General features: G+C 42.8%; 1 protein-coding gene across 1 annotated transcript in view; it reads left to right on the forward strand.

Moving 5' to 3' along the window:
* The first annotated feature begins 825 nt into the window (after window positions 1-825).
* Window positions 826-18146, forward strand: part of slc6a8 (solute carrier family 6 member 8) — a 40550-nt gene continuing 23229 nt past the window's right edge. The window contains exons 1-2 of the mRNA XM_036533152.1: window positions 826-2005; window positions 15335-15466. Coding sequence (XP_036389045.1) covers window positions 1702-2005; window positions 15335-15466 — 436 coding nt within the window. The 5' untranslated portion in view covers window positions 826-1701. The remainder of the gene's footprint in view (window positions 2006-15334; window positions 15467-18146) is intronic.

Genomic DNA, 18146 nt, shown 5'->3' on the forward strand with positions numbered 1-18146 from the left:
TATCAACTAACAGCCAATATGCTGTGTGAGTGTGTGTGCGTGCGTGCGTGCGCGCGCGCGTGTGTGAACACATTCCCCTGCATGTCGATTCTCATTCAAAAAGTATGCATCTATTGATTACCGTTAAAAAAACGTTTGAATCACAAGTATGAAACAAGGTTAAAGTATGCTTATAACAACGATTTTGAGGAACACATTGGGGTCTATACGTAGTGACTAAGGAGCGAGTGCTCAGCTTATATCGAGTATTGATTTACACCCTACTGTCTCATGTTGAAATACTTTATGTAGGCTATAAAGAAAATGTTTATTCGTATAAAGAATTTTCGAACAGGGTTAACGAGGAACAAATCACTGAAGCTTAAAATGCGACGGTTTAAATGACATCTCCAGCCGTAGTCCAATATCCCGACATTTTTTTTTTTTTTTCAAGCCTCGAGTGTCTGTAACTGCCTGAACTCCACGTTTACAGGTTTTCGGCGCATACAGGAATCACCATAAGACACCTATATTCCGATCAATTAAATTTGTTTAAATTAAATCGACTACACAAAATATGTACTGTGCAGGATTGCAGTTGCGTTCGCAATTAATAAATAAGGAGGTTTATATATTCAGCTATAAACCAGCTACAAAGCCATAATGGATATGGATTATATGTATATATGTAGCCTATACATATTCATACATGATTCGTCGGTGTTGAAACTGGCATCGCTGACGGTACATGTATTCCGCATTGACAGAAAGGGAGGGGGTGGAGAGAGAGAACGAGTGAATGACTGGGATCTCGCACGGATACGTGTGTGTGAGCGAATGAGTGTGTGTCCTTAAGGAGGGCGGGGGAGGGATGAAATCCAAGTGACGTCCTATTCGACATGCAGCTACCCTTTTAAAGCTGCGAAGCGACCTCATTTACTTCCAGTGATCGGCCAGCCAGCACGGGCGAGATAGACAGCGCCAGGCGGTACACTGCGCAGACACATATCGGTGGGGCTTCTGGAGAAACGGAGCGAAGGGGACAATAAAGCAAATTGCAAGATGGTCTAGACAAGGATCACTGAGGAGAAATCAGCGAATGTGGTAACAGTACATTCAGATACGAGAGAGCTCGAGGCTCGCTTAGTTTTCGTCTCCGCTCCCGTCTCCTCTTTGAGAGATACGTTCCCATGCGATTCTTCAGACTCACATTTAAGTGTTTCGTGGATTGTTTTTGAAGGTGCTGTCTAGCTAGGTGTTTTTCTTTTTTGTGAGCGTGTCTCATTTATTTTTTGGTTTTAGTTTCCTTAATTTAAGAACAGATTTTTTAAAATTCCAGTAACCCTTTCCCTAACCCGTTTCGCAGCAACCTTTTGTCAGCCTCTTCACCGCTGACCAGTTGACGTTTCTAAACAATATTAGACAATAAATTAAGAAACTGATACAAATTATTTCGTTGACTAATAAATAACCCCCCATTCCGAAAATAAAAGCAAGACTCAGAGTCTGAGTACATTTTGGGGTCGCCGCCCGAAGAACAAAAGGACATTCTGGTGTCGTTTCTTGGGGTGAAACTGAACTGAGTAAAATAGATAAAGAGGACTCTACTATCTGGGATTGTTCCGAATCTTTTATTATTGTTACCATTGACTGATCTCTTGACTGGCATCCCAGAGTTGTAAAGGAGGGCGAGGGTGTTTTGTTTACAAGTGCAAAGCTGGGATGGAGAAGTCGGCTCTGAACAGTGACTGCTGCGCTGTGAATGTGGTCCTCGGTGAGGAGAAGAAGGGTCACCTCATCCCCAATGGAAACGGACACCAGGGAGTGAATGGGAACCTCGTCGCAGGTGCCGGGGCTGGCGGAGCAGGAGTGGCACCGGGAGCGATGGCCCCGGTGGACAAGGCGGGTTACCCCGAGCGAGAGACCTGGACCAGGCAGATGGATTTTATCATGTCCTGCGTGGGGTTCGCCGTGGGGCTGGGCAACGTGTGGCGCTTCCCTTACCTTTGCTACAAGAACGGTGGAGGTAGGTTCCGCTCCTGTGAGTCAGTTTGTTTAGGTGAGCGTCCACAAAGACAATGAAATAGATGTAGCCTTAATTATCGTCAGCACTTCCCCCCGAAGACTTGCCTTCGGTGATGTCACTTTATGAACAAAATAAAATGCTGTTTGGCTTGTCTCTATCCATGCGATTTTCATACTTTGCCCCCTCTATATCAGGTCATATAGGCGATCAGGTCACGTCGTTCACGAGCTGGTTCAAGGTAAGAAATTTATGACTCGTGACAGACGCGAGGTACCGCGCAAAAGACTTCAGACCTTGGAGTGTGACGTCAGGCCCGTTGCAGAATTGCGCTCTCCTGGACTGATTCATTCAGGCAAGGAGGTATACAAACATCTATGATCCAGGTGGTCGAGCAAAGAGCTCTGCTAATTTATTAAACGAAATAATTATATCTTCAGAAATAGTCGGAATTTTCACTCATTTATTGGAAATTCCTGCAATTAAATCATTGTGTTCACGGGAGATGTCCCTCCTCTATTGAATGTTATCCGTCCCATGGTCCAGCGGGTACTGGGACCCCCTTTACAATGACGTAAACCACTATTCGCATCAACTGAAACCATTTTCATTGGCCGCAGTCTTTATTGACGTTTCTTATTTTGTATAGGCTACCATCCCCCAAGTGATCAAACGGTAAAAAGCAAATATCAATAAAGAGAAGTAGATCGATTTTATGTCAAGGAGGTCTTTCCAATGGTATTTCTTTTTTTGTCTGCACCTGTATTTGCCTTCTATTTGGAGTATTGGAAAGGACACCCATCTCCGTGTTAAGTGCGCATCACGACGCCAGCTTTCCCTGACTGGCAGTGGTTGAAATACATTTGATCCTTTGAGATTTCCTTTGGTTATTACTCGTCTGCCATCTTTTCTTAACGCCGACTCTGTGCTTATCAGAGCGCCCGATTCGCAGAGGTGGCGCTCGCTTGGCTGTCTTATACTGACAGCTTCAACACCCACCCATTTTGTCGCTGTTGATGCTCGCTTTTGTTACGCAGTACCGCATACAACCTGGTCACGTGCGGATTAGAGTCGGGTCGTTAAATAAATGTGTGCCCATTGCAATCATTTAATAATCAACGAATCTAACCACTGGGCATATTTAAGTGTATGTGAATGTGTATGTGGATGTAAGTGTTTTGCAATGCATTTGCAGTACGGGTTGCTGTACCTCAAGGCAATTCATTTCTTTGAACGCATTTCAGAGGCAGGAATGTGAAAGAACCGCCAGAACCGCCGCTACCATCATAGCGTACTATTAGAATATTTTATTTTCTCATACTGCCTAGCTGAACCAGTTGGACGCCATTATTTATGCAAAAAATTACACATATCAAAAAAATTTAGGCAAGTGTAGAAAAAGCCTGAGCAAACTGAAACAACACCATGAGCATTGGTCCACAAGGACATGCGCAAAAGCAAACGTTGAGCTCATACACGCACATGTAGGAATCTAAGAATGTTTCCCAAACCTTGTCCTCATGAATAATACATAGCAGAGATGTCAGACATGACGCACATAGACTTATGAAGGGGGTCCCCCCAATAATGGATGTTTATTATCTGCTGTAGTTAGACTCGAGGTTTTGTTTCGCCGGTTGGCTTGACCGTTTGTACACATTTAGTTGATACCTCTGCTTTGTTTTAACGTGGGATAGCTCCTAGCAGAACATTGTCTGTGAAAATGTGAGGGTATTTCTCATACATACGCGGCTGGCGCGTTGAACAGCTCAACAGGAAGACTGCGTAAGGAATGTGGTCAGTGGCCTGAAGCTTGCTGGTTAAAAGATGGCACTTTCGTTGATTGCTTTTGCAAAATAAAAAATTCTGTTCAATAGTCACCTGTATAATTAGGTGTTGTCTGAAACGCTGACATATGCCATGGAAAAATGTGTCAGCTAAAACAAGACATATGGCATCTTGGTCTGGTGTAAGGAGCAGGGCTCGTGACCCAAAAGTTGTCGGTTCGATTCAATACCACTTCTGTCGACTTGGGCCGAATTGCCATAGTATAAATGGATAATCATAAGCGACCTATGTTGCATTGGATATGAGCATGTTTTGATCGAATTGTCTTGCCACCTTTGGACTCTCTGTAAAAAGCTGGCATTTGTTGCTTACATCAAGTTAATGAGTGAATAAATATGACCACTGCTAATGAATCATGGATTTAATATGTATTTCTGCATGTGAAATGTGTGGCACGTTTTGAATGTACAGCATTATAACTAGGTAAAATGTTTTTATAATCTGAGACTGTGACATAAATTAGGGATTTTTGGGTTAGGTTTTATTAGGTTTTTTGGCATTATCTTATTCCAGGTGAAAGGAAGGTGGCACACCGGCAACCTCCACAGTATTTTAAGTGTTTCATAGATGCTGAGCCACTACTGGACCTACATTAGGACACACTAATGAAAGACTGATGATAATGCAGGGAATAAGTGTGCGACGTTCATTGTTTTTAAATGAATGTCTTTCACGTGCTTGCACTCCATTCATGTGAATCTTGCATTCTTCTTTTCAGTATAATCGTATTCTGAAGCATACTTTCTGCTGTCCTTACTTAAATGTGCCAAGCATACTGTGGCTAATTTTAGTAGCTGTACACCAGCCGTAAGTACACAACGAGTTGAATGGCCCAGATGATTTTCAGGCTTTACGACCTTAAAAAAAGGATTTTTTGATTGGTTTTAAATGGATATGTCAGATCTGTTCAGTTCCCTTCACATTTGGATGAGTTACACAGATACACGGTCCATTTACAGTGGCATCAGTAGCAAGAAATGTGTGAAAGGTTTATAATGGTTTTTGCAAAACGTAAACACAAGAACTACTGCAAAAGATAAGAGGTTTGTGTAATAATGAACCAAGATATCCATCCTATATCTGCACAGCACAATAAGACACTGTGGCATTCCTGTCATTGAAGCAGGGAATTAATAACCCGCTAAAGCATCTGCACTGACAAAGTGCAGTTGACCTTTTTTTTTCTTTCCGAGTGAGTCTTAAAATAACATAGTAAAATTTGCACTTTGCATTGACCTTGTGAAGTGAAGACCATCTGTTTATGTATGGATGCTGCATTGCCGGTAACGAACGTTGGATGTACTCTTTATCTGTATGCATTTGACTCCTGTCAGTGAATCATCCTGGAATGTCCGCCTCACAGAAAACGCCTGCGTCTGAGTCACACGTCAAGGCCGCCGAGGAAGCTGGAAATAGATCTTTTTTTGTGTTTGCATGAATGAAGAAGCTGCCCCCCCCCCCCCCCCCCCCCCCCCATGCCCCCGTCAGGCTGAGCAGCGGCCAGAGAGAGCAGACTGAATGAATGTCGATTAGTCTTGCAAAGTAATGATGGCGTCTGAATGAAGAACAAGTCCGCACAGTGTTTGAAATGATTTGAACGAATTACCCAGGCCTCTGTCTGTGTTCGTTTTCTGACACGCAGTGTTGTTGTTCGGCTGTTGTGCTCGGCCCAAAGATTTGGCACGTGTATCTGTGAGGACAGTATCTTTCGCTGCCTCCGTATAAAAGAAGACAGTGATCCTCTGAAGGACAAACCGTGCTATGAATTTCTGTTCTTCTTCTCATTAATTGAGGCTCATCTCAGCAGTAATTTGTGTTTGCAGATTAGTTTGTCAATGTTTTAGGATGGGTTTGGGTGTCATGGTTTGGGTCTGTCTTGTGGCAATTTGACTGACACCGATCACAGATTAGTAAAGACCCAATAAACGACATTTTGGCTAAGCATCAAATTAGTAGCTGAAGTGAAATCCTTGAATAAGAAGCTGGCAGAGACTCAAAATAAATACTCCCTCTTTAATACCAAAATAGACCCCATTAGCACTGAGGCATTTATAAAAGCCAGCACCATTATAAACCTACTATTATATATGTTAGGCTTTTCTGTGTGCGCTATTCAATCATATCTCAGAGAAGGTTATTGATAGTCAGACAGTACCTTTAGTAATAGAAAAAAACACTAGAAACCTTTGATATCTGTCACCATGTTTGGAATTAGAGTCTGCTATATTACTTGTTTCCCTTGGTTACTAGGTGCTTGAAATGGTTAAGCAAACAGAATGTGATTGTGTTTTTAATGTAACCCAATTTGATAAAAGAGTGAAGAAAGAAGATGTCAATCAAAACTTTGAAAAGGTCTGTAAACAAAGGAAGCCACAGTGTATTGAAAAACTCAGACAGCTAAAGGAAACAAGTAGGTGGAATGCTATATTCCATGTGGGACGTTCTGTGTGATATTCCAAATAAACCTTAATGTTTTTCCTTTTTTATCTGATTTGGTTTAAAAACAACATTCCCACTGCCAGACAAGGTCACCTTACAGAGGATGTCAGATCAGATTTGATTTTTCTTCCGTCTCTCTTTTCCAGTCCTTCGTTAGGATCTTATTTCTCCTTTTAATTCAAGCCAGTTGTTTTAAGATGATTCACACAGAGAGGGACTTGGAAAAGGTAGATGATATTCGTAAGTCTGATAATAAAGTGTTTTGGTGAGTTTTCCAGTAATGGGTGTGCTCATGTTGTTTTTATTACTGTGCAGAGTAGGACAGGAGTGACACAGAAAACATTAGACCTACTTGTTGGCGTCTGTCCCTTTCTTAAGCTTTAGTGTTTATTTATAGTTGGAGTTTTCAGTTCTTCTTTAAGTTCTCATCCTCAATGTGCCTCTGTGGAGCTGTGTGCATAACTCCATCCACCATTCTTCTCTATGCAGCCAGAATACAATTCCCAACTCTTTCTCAACTCTTTCCTCCTAAGCTGACCTCAACATGATTCATACCCACTCCTTGGCCGGAATACCATCTTATCAAGCCAATTATCTTAAAAGTCAACCTGTCAGACAGGAGCAGTGACTTTTGTTTTTGGGAAAGCTCTTGTGGGACAGCAAAGTGCATTCAATGGGCACCATCATTTCTGTGTGTCAGATCGAGTTGATGTAAGTCATTGTACTTGCCCCCCAAAGTACCCCTGTTCCCATCAGCCAGATGACATATCTCCTTCTCCATCCATCCATGTGTCCATGGAGAAGGAGAACAGCAATGCGGTCAACGGAGCCAGTGCCGACCCTGACCCACCCTATGGCGGGCAAAGAGGGCACAGCTACCAGCTGCTGGGAAATGCACGAGAAGACATCAATCCTGCAAAAACAATGATAGACCGGCTCAAACCAGGCAACCTGGCAGAGAGAGCGTGAGGAGAGGTCAAAGCGTGACCCTGAGAAGCACCGGGCGATTTCTCCATCAAATGCTTGTTTTACCCCCCCGGGAGGAACTCTAAGGTAACATGGAGATGTTTTCCCAGCCCTGGGTGCCAGAGACACAGTGTGTGTCTCTTTGTGTCTTGTGTGCATTCCTCTGAGCCTCCTGAGCGGCCTTGCCAAATCAAATCATGCTGCCCAAGTTGAAAAGGTCCCGTTCACACAGAACCCAGATACAGACTGTAAATTATATGGAGCCCACACTGAGCCCCCAGTCCTGCACTGCTGAGCTTTTGAAAGTGAGGTCCACCTTCATGATGGTGTCTGTGTGTTCTCTGTCTTTGTCCCACTGTAGTGGAGAGAATTTATTCCTCTGTCCCTCAGACATCAAAATTTATATCCATTTTGGGACTGGATTTTCTATGTGGATGATGCCCAAGACAGCATGTACCTCATTTTGATTTCTACATCTGTTGTGTTTAACTGTATTTACAAGTTTGAAATTATGACTTTGAAAGTAAACTCTGGTTTACTTTTGCTAAGATTTGATAAATCATATTTAGAATGAAATGCACACAAGACATTGGAGTTGTCCTCTGAAGCATTAATATATATCTGAAGCCTTCTGTATCTGTGCTTCTAATTCTTCTGTAAATTCATTTTTGCTCACTGCTTTGTCCAATACATTTTCCCTGCCCTGATAAATTATTCTGGTGGTTTGAAAATTATTTGAATACTGATTATAAGATTTTGAAAACGCTGAAACATTTTGGATGTAGCGCCCACAGTTTTAATGTCTGGACATGTTCTATGTCTGTCATATGTAGATATTCTCAAACATTTCATAATCCTGCTGTCATGAGTGAATGCAAAAACATTATGATAGTATTCTGTAGACCTCACCTTTGGCACTTGTCTTCGAGAGACATTGCTCTCATTTCCCTGTTTCTTAGAATGGTTTGAAGTCTCAAATTTTTCAGTATGATGATGAATACTGTACACATATCCAGAGATCCGTACTTTCTCATTTGTAAGAAGATTGTTTTGCTGTATTGCAACAAAGAGTGGTGTCAATCCAGGATTCACGCAAATACACGTTACCCTAATGGGATTTCTTTGTTCTTTTCATTGCTGGCTGTAGATCTAGCTGGTGAAGTATTAACATCTAATGTTACTGAACAGCTCAAATGAGATGTGTGATAGCCATGGTTTTGAAACAGAAATGTGTCCGTTTAAACTTTGAGGGGGTTATACTGCAGGTTGTGGCTTGTAGGTGACACGCCTTTAGAGGCACTGAAAGTCTGAAACATAAGGCAACAGACTGTGTTGTGATTAATGACCCTGTTGGGTTGCATAGAAGTACCCGTCTGCTGTGTTTATGCGCTGGTCTGTGTGTTAGGCTCCCAAGGTTTAACCACCATTTTAGAATCTAGAGAATGCAAACTGTAGCAATGAACTGAGCTTTTACAAGGCATTCAAATTCTTACTGACTGCCTTCGAATGTATCAGTTAGTTGTGATAAAAGAAGATGGTTCTGTTCGCTGATCTCAAGTTAACCTGATTTATTTTGCATGTTGAGCCACCGTTTCTCAATACATTTGTGCAGAACCTCAGCCCCCAGCTCTTCATTACCGTAATTGTGTATCTATGCATCTGTGCATGCAAATTATGTCCACAGTGTGTCCGCAATACTGTAGAAGCCTCAGGTCTGTGTGTGTGTGTGTGTGTGTGTTTTGTCTATTGTTATATATTGATATACCATCAAAACTACAGTATATTAGCATTCATCTTATTGCAGGATGTAGTTATCCTTTTACTTTAATAAGCTGGTCACATGAGCCTTATCGGTCGCACAGCTTCGGCAGTAGCTGTTAAGTGCAATCTGTATTTCTTGGTTGCTAGGAAATATGGGTCATGCACTCTATTATAATTTCCGATATTTGCTTGCCGTTGTGGCAGAGGTCACACACCCAGCATTTATCATGGCCCACAGACGTGCAGAACATGCGGTGCATGCAGTACAGCTGTACGCTATGTGTGTAATGACGGAAATGTACAATGTACACGTAACTTTAAATTTAATGTCGGTTTTTCCCATCATGCTTTGCAGTGAGTTATTTTGCATCACTGTAAGATCTACCGTGAGTGAGTGAGTCACTTTCATCTCAGAGGAATTACGTGAGAAACATTGTTAAAAGTAACACTGTTGTCACTGAGACCAGGATTCTGGCAGGCAACACTGCAGTTTATTCTTAGATCTAGTCATGTTTTGACATTAGCCATAGCCAGGGGTTTGGGAATTCATGTGGATTTGGGAATATATGGACTCTCTTTTGCATAAATGAAAGTTCCTGGATACAGTTTTCTGTTCTGTACTGCTAGCCATGGAGCTAACGTAAGTTAGATGCAGTTGTTATTCTTTATTTGTGTCCTCAAACACAGACTCCGTTTTTGTGACAGTGACTCCAACCAAGACGCTCTAACTCCTTTTAGCTGACAAGATTAAGGCAGCAAATTAGAGAAGATCCCGGATTAAATCCCTTGACAGTTTCAGTTCAATCAAACAACAAGAAGAACTTCATTAACCTGCAGCGTCTATCCCAGTGACTGGACTGGCTTTCCCCTCCATATGAACAAGGGCAAAAGGATGCAGACAGGAGTTGCAGACAGCCCTGCAGACTGATGCAGCATACTAACTGTATACGGACATAATCTTTAATCTCCGGTCCCGTGCAATCAAACGCACAGCACAAACAGGAATTAGTGAGGAGTCAAGGGCCCCCTAACGCACAAACTCCTTAATGAGGCGCGGTAACCCGTCTTGGGAGCGTAAAGCGTAAATCAGCTCTTTTGTCTCCCGGCTCTGCAGACGCACTCGCTGAGTGGTTAATGCCGGTGGCCCAGGCATTAAATTTTATTTTTTTTTTTTTTCCCCTTTTTTGAGGTTCTCAGGCCCCTGCAGCTACTCCATGCCTCGTTCGTCAGCAGCAGGTAGCGCAGAACGAATGCCAGCTCCAGGATTTATGAGTTCTGCAGCCAGTCCTCCGTTTGTCCTTGGCTGAAAGACCGCAGCGTGCACCACTTCCCAATCTCACTGGAGTAAAGGACAAAAATATTACAGCCGTGTTCCCCACTCGTAACACCAGACGGGGTTATTATGACTGGATAGTCGAAAGCTGTTTGTTTTTTTTTTGTCCTCTCCATTTGAAAAGTGGTCATGCTCTCAGAATACAGTGTACCCAAAGTAACCTTTCTGTGCTCCACTCTTATACTGGCCTGGTTTTTGATTACCCTGTTAAGGTCAGCATTTACCTTCAATGTATAACATGTATGCTGCAGGGAGGATAGCCTCTTAGTAGTTGCATATGATTAACTTATGATTAAAGATACAGGAGACATTATATTACATGCATTTAGCAGACACTCTTATCCAGAGCGACTTCCAGCACAATAGAACACAAACTTATGCTTCTCTCACATTTATTTGTGTGTGCGTACATGCATATCTGCATGCTAAAAAGGAACCACAGAGATTTTAATTAATTTAAAATTGCATGACGGGATACTGAATTATATGTACAATTCTCAGTTAATATTCTCTTCCCTGGTTGTTGCCTGACGTGGCAGAGTGCTGACCCCCATTTCAGCTTGCGCCGTGTGGGCAGACAATGCAAGCAGTGTGCAGGTCGGCTTCCCCCGCCCCAGGCGTGAGAAAAGAATGCGATGCGGGGACCGCGGGGTTAATTTTGGCCCGCTGCCCTGGGTGACATCAGCCCCCTCACCCCACGTGGCTGAACGATTAAGAGGAGCGTCCGTTAATCTTTTAATCCCTCTCTCTCTCTCTGGCTGGGACCCAGCGTGGTTCAGGGTTCAGGGAGGGAGTGTTGTAACCCAGCCCCGGGGAGCAATCCCTGACCATTACTTATGATCCGTCCGGGTTCAGGCTACCATTCCACACCTACCTGACTTCCCTTTCACACAGCCTGCGCAGGGTTTCACTGACTGGCAAAAAATAAACCCAATTTACTATAACTTACTACAACCTACTACCACTTACTGATTTACTTGCTGGCAGCGGATGATTCCCCAATACTTAACACTATCTGCTGTCTCGTGGACTGTTGACAGTACCTTAGTGTTAGCAGTACCCCAGGCATGCTCAAAATGTTATGACTGCAAAACAAGCAAGCGGCCAAACTGAAGCAGCGCACTTTTCACAGCTCTTTGTCACCTTGCACTTGTCTGATGCAGCTAGGTGTGTGGTCAGGTTGTCACCTGATCGAGCGGTCTGTAAGTTACAGTGGAAGGGGGCTCTATTGTCAGGTCATTCACAGCGTGAACACTGTGAATGATTTGCGGTCCCTGTGCAGCGCTGGCCACGTGACCACAGAGAAGACAGTTTCTCCGTGTGCGTGGACAGGACTGGGGGAGGGCGGGTATTTATAGCGACACCTCAACACCAGAAAGTGTAATCGGGGCCCGACCCAGCTTTGACGGTGCTCTCGGCCCGGTAATAGGCCCAAAGAGGCTCTTGTGATTGCTTGAGAGGATGATGCGCCTGCTTGAGCCATCCTCAGCCGAGCTGCACCGCTCATTCTGCCCGTGCTTATCCCAGCACGCTGAACTGCGCACCTCTCTCTCCACCCCTCCCGGTGAGCCCTCAGCATTTACACGGTCCAGAATAGATGTCGCTTAGCATCCGCCCAGCAGAGTTGGTCTGCCATTCCTGCTTTTTGTCAACCTTCGCACTCGTGCATTGGGGTGCTGATTTCACTCCTTATTCAAGCAACAATTTCCACAGGTGCAACGATAAACGAAACGTTAAAAAAAAAAAAAACATACATATCGTACATAACCTGAACATAATCTGAACAAAAGAGATGAATTCACTCTGCATTAAACTTGTTTGATTGTTTTCATGTGGAAAAAAGTGTTGTATTGGATCAAGACGTTAAAAATGAAAACAGAACATTGGTCATATTGTAACCTCCAAAATGAAAATAGAAAGAAACTTAAAATGGGAATAAATGTAGAAAGATGGGAAAGAGGTTTTGTGCAATGGTTAATAATGAGAACGACCTTCGGGTCCTAACAGAGAACAGAAGTACTTCATAAAGCCATCACGTGCTTTAATTGAAAACCTTGTATCATTTTGAAAAGCTGCTTAGTGACCTTTCAGGTCCTCGCCATTATCCATATCAAAATCTTACGCTCGGGCAAGTTCACGAATGGCTGCGGAATAAAAATGAGCGCAAAATAATCTTACTCATGTCTGACATGTAAAACAGAGGTCTGCATGTTTACTACGACCCTCCGTGATAAATCCTCTACCATCACTTCATTACAGCTTTCAGCACTGCTAAGTGAATTACCGCAGTGGGGAACGCCATTAGCAGGGGGACGCAGCAGGTAGTGGATTAGTTCTGAGCGAGAGGCAGTGATCTGTGAGGTACCGGCGAAAACGGAGGGGCGATCTGCCTCTGCGCTCTCCGGTACCTGTTTAATTACAAGGCTGAGCAGAGATCCATTTCGCGGCCTGACAGCAGCGGCTTCTCGCCTGTCTGCGTTTCATTCAGAGCGTCGCGGAAGCAGCCTCTGCAATGACTGACTCACGATCACGCTGCTCGGCGCGTCTCACTTCCCCCTCGGCCCCGTTGCTGGCAGTCACGCTCTCTCTGACGTCACCTGCAGCAATCGCTCCGGCGCGTTCTTTGTTCGTAAATTAACCTTGGTTTCCATACCGCGCGCGTGCGTGCGCGGCCATTGCGAGTCTCGCGGTGGGCACATAAGCAGTATCTGCCAGAGCGAGCCATTCATGCGCACGGGGAAGGCTGACTGCGGTCTCTCTCGCGCTGAATGGAATTACATTTCAATCTCTGTCGCTTTCGATTGTAGGTCAGTAATTAAAAGGATCGCCGTCATGTCAGATTTCTGCACAGGTGGTGAACTTTATGTCAGTTACTATTACGTGTCCCAAAATGCAGTGTTTTGTTTGAGATTTATCGGTGAACTCGGTTCAGTTTTACTCCCAAAGGCGCCTGCTACTTCAGCCACAGAGATCTCTTTGTGCAGACAACCCCAGCACTGTACAACTGGCAAAACAGTCAAATTGCAATGCTTTTAGTGACCTAACAATGAGTTTGCCTGGAGTGAGAGAAAAGAACAGACTACTCAATTATACTCTCGCCAGCCACTTCTCCCAGGACTTGTCTCTGTCAGTTTTTGAATTGAATCGGAGCTTTTTACCGAGTTCCTGGGTATAAACTTCATTGCCGTTGTTGAATGAAAATATATCTAGATGTCTGATAACATGCTTAAGAAGTGGAGATGTATATATGGAATTACAGGGATACTGGTTTTCTCCAGACTCTTGTGGTCTTTTTTGTTAAGCTGGCATATATGTTATATATTAGACAATTAATGAATTGTACATTTGTATTCTATCATTGAGAAATTGGCGTCTTTTGGAATGGTGTATAGTTAGATATGTTGCTATATTGCATTTTGAACCTCTAAGCATACATTCTGTTGATCAAGATACAGATCTGAATTGTTTTCTCCAATTCAGTTGTACAGTTATGGTTCTCAGAACCTTCATTTCATTTCAATTTTTGTTCTTTAAAAACAAAGTTACAGAATTCCTACCAGAGGACACTGATTGAAACAATGAACGCAGTTAAGAAACCCCTGCCAAGAGTCCCCAGCCTATCCACTGAGAATTTCCATTGTTTTGTTTTTGGCATGTACAGTGATACAGAGAAACTCATGCTCACGCAGAGTCATCACATGAGTGCAGCGTCAGAAGCATGAGTTTTGTCTTCGTTCTAGTTGCTGGAGCGTTAACAGCCTGCCACGCTTCAGGGGAAAAAAAAAACAACTCTGTACCACTCCGTCTGCAAGGTATCCTCAAGGTTAGGAAGCGTGTTGCTACCCTGCTTTCATACCCTGGCACACCATTGTTATTCAGTTGTACAAAAATTCAGGTGTAATTTCCAGCCCTGGCCTCCTTACTAAGGATTGCCTTGCCTCTGTGCATCTGTGCTTTTTTTTCCCCCCTCAGCTGGAGAGGGGTCTGCAGCCTGCAGAGTCTTGGGTTATGCAACAGAAGGCGCTCTCTATAGCTCGGCCTCTTTGCTCTCGCAGGCCATCTTTGTCAGCCTATGGCTGGGGGTGACGTCAGCCCGACTTCATTCAGCCCCGCCGCATTGTTCGCTGGATAATCTGCGTTAAGACTGGTGCTGGCTATCACTGTGAGGCCCCGCCCCGCCCCCGAGCCCACCGTCCCCTCCCCCTTCCCCCGACCCCTTCGCTGGCCTAAGCCGCCAACCTCTGCTGTCAGCCAGAAGCCTCTGAGCCATGCCGTTATTGCCCGTGATGGCTTGCCGTGCTTCCTCGCAGCCCATGTGATGTCAGCCGACAAGCGCAGCAGTTACATTGAGTGCTAATAAGGATGTAAGAACTCTCAGCGCCTTCTGAGGAGGAGCGCTTTAGACATGCATGTTTTACATAACAGAATCTTGGCCCCAGCCAGATAGCAGAGAGGCTTTCTGCCGTTCAGAGAGCTTCCTTCTCTCCTCTACATATAGACGTTTTTGGGGAGCAGAGATGCACAGTTTGCGCCTGAAATGTAAATTGTATATCAGACTAGATCATTTTATAACAAGGAATCCAAAGTACTTTAATACAAAATAGTGCCGTTGCTCAAGGTCAGTGGTAATTGTCCCTACATACTAAGGAAGGATGTTTGCCTTTAGACAGGAAATTGCAAATAATGTCACCTTGGCTTAAGGGGAACTAATATTTCCAAACAAGACTGATATATCTCCATGATCTCCTCTACCATGAAAAACACAACATTCTACCTATGATGACACTGGCTTACATGTTATGTAAGTGTTAACTGTTCATGGTATTCTGGTCTTGCTTAGATTTTTTTTATCCTGCTCTTCACTGATTTTTAAATATTTGGTTCTGCCTTAAGCACAGCATTGCACCTACACAACTGCATTTCAACAACGTACAGGTCGACTCCAGCCTTTCATTGATTCCTGTTTCTGTTTTCTTGTGTTCCAGGAGTGTTCCTCATTCCTTACATGCTGATTGTGTTTGTGGGGGGAATCCCCATCTTCTTTCTGGAGATTGCACTGGGACAGTTCATGAAGGCTGGAAGCATCAATGTGTGGAACATCGCGCCGCTATTTAAAGGTACATTCTCTCCCCCGCACCAACCCTCGAGGTTCCACTTCAAAACCAGATCAGACCAGATTGAAAGATATTTCTCAGCTCAGGTCTTGTGTAATGCTAGGCCGTCTGTATTAATCTGTAGATGAGACACAGAAATAATCTAAATTTGCTGAACACATAGTAGAACACTCACTTGGGAAACAATCTTCACTTTTTAAAATAACAGATATTAAATAATAAATGCTGAATTACCTTTATGTGGTCATGTGGCTTTACAGCAGCATGGATATAATGATTTATTCATGTGAAGGCATTTGCTTGGCTCTCCTATAGGTGCATTGCATGGCAGAGAAACACTTGTATGAACTAAACCCCGATGGAACATTGTAGGGTAAACACAGTGTCTGACATGAAACACTTCCAGAGTTGTCCAAGGAATAAGGTGCATAAGATACAGATTCTGGCTATGGTACCACTGTACTTCTCTCTCTGCTTGGTCTTTTGGAGTATCTGAGTAACGTAGTGAGTCTGCACCTGCTCAACACACAGAGGGGGGTCCTGTAAAGACCACATAAATACAGTTGCAACTTTGTTGAAGACAATTTTTTGAGGTTACATACATACATACATACATGTATATAATAAAATCATATATGTATGTATGTATATATATAACATTATAAATATTCACGAGTATATATATGTATGAATACATAAAGAATTACACTTTAATATTTGGGTGCCAGCATAATGTGACGTCAAAAATGTCTGCACTATGAAAACACAAATAGAGCTCTAAGTTACATGTGGGCTAGGTTATTTGATGTAAACAGATTTTGAGAGGGAATGTAAACTCGTGGCATAAGGGTGGTTTGGGCAACCTCACAGCCATGAGGATGCCCACGAGGATAGGCCATTCAGGGTTTCACTGAACCTTGGAAATGAGGGCTAATGGGTACAATCATGTCACAACTGGAGTTTAGTGGATCATTTCACTCACTTTATCTTCCAGGACTTTCACAAACATTCAACATTTTGATGTTGCCCAACACAAAGAACTTATCCTTTGATTGCATAAAAACATAGTGAAAATTATATTGTTTTTTTTAATTGATGAGAAAAAAGAATCTAGTCTCTAACTGCTTCAGTCAGCTGAATCTTAATAGGTCCAGGTATCGAGTTTTCATTTGACCACATTAAGCTGTCATGAGTTTTGCTTTAGTTCTGAGTTCACAGTTGTGTAATGACTGGCAGCAGTCTTCTGTTCCTTATTCAGTTTATCCCTTTTGCTTTCATTTTGGTCCTTTACAACCACTGTCCTAACATTCAGCGTATGGCGTAAGACATATGGAGATAGCCTGTTAGCAATATGCCAGATTCATAACAATTAGCCAAAAATTTTACCTTGATCACTTCTGTAGGAAGTGCTGAGGTGTATGCCTGATGTTATTTTAGGGTGATATAACTGTTTTCTGATTTGTTACATTAAAGTAACAGTCATTAAAGTAATGTCATTTCTTGTGAGAAGATTCTCTCACCAATTATGACATCATGAACAGCAGTCTTCCCTAAAGAATCTTTGTGAGTATGACCCCTGTTTGCCCATATAAATGGCATAAGTGATCCAGATCTGCCTTGCTGCTGTCTTACAATCAGAATGTATGCCGTTAGAGTAGAGTTTAATGGAGTAATTAAGTATAATCAAATATAACTCAGCAATGAAGGGACAGCATACAGCACAATTGAGTAACTGAGAGGAGAATTTAATTTTACAAAAGGAAATTGTACAGAGTGGAATGTTACCTGTCATTTAACACACAATTTGTGCTAATGAAATTATTCAAATATGCACAGTTGGCGGCATGGTTTTCTATAATTGTTTGGACATCCTTTTCCACATTAGGTAATGAGTTTGGTAATGTGCCCTTTATGTTTCCATTATGTTATTAATATTTGAAAGTGAATTTATCCACCACAGCAAAATACAGCTCAGACCTGATTAATATAGGACATTCTGGCTGTGTAAAGCTCTGACAGTATCCTAGGATATCTGACAGTATTGCATTACTGTGTTCATTCATAAGGATACTATTTTTAAATCCTCTTAGAGGAAGCCAATAATTTGACAACTGTCATTTTCTATGCAAAACTACCTGGATGGGCCTAAATAAGCTGTAAGTAAAAGGTAACCAAAGGAGGGAAAATGGGCTAAATTAACAAGGGGTAACAATTCATGTGATTTGTGATTCCTGTTTAATTCTTGCCTGATCATACTTCGGTGGTGTATTTAGTTTAACGGTCAGGTAACCCTGGATTGGGTAAAGAATGGTGTCAATGTAGACAAATGCAGCCTATACTAATGTCAGTTACTGTCAATGCAAAACTAATTTGGCTGTCATCCTTTGGCAGCACAATCACACAGCCTTCCATTATCATGTTGTATTACCAATAAAAACAATCTCCTACAAATCTGTACCAAATCTAGGACTGTGCCACATTGTCCCCTTTAAACAGGGAAAAAGTCTAGCAGGAGAAAATAATAAAATGACACAGTTTGAACTGTATGGGGCAGGACGGCTAAAACACCCCAGAAACCAAATTAATTGAATCTGCAGTACTGACTTCAATCCAATACTAGTGATTAAAATAGACTGCAGTAAATTGAACTAAAGTGAGCAAGGCTTGTGTCAGGAATATATCG

The sequence above is a fragment of the Megalops cyprinoides genome, chromosome 7 (genome assembly GCF_013368585.1).
Source record: "Megalops cyprinoides isolate fMegCyp1 chromosome 7, fMegCyp1.pri, whole genome shotgun sequence".
In the NCBI taxonomy this organism is placed as follows: domain Eukaryota; kingdom Metazoa; phylum Chordata; class Actinopteri; order Elopiformes; family Megalopidae; genus Megalops; species Megalops cyprinoides.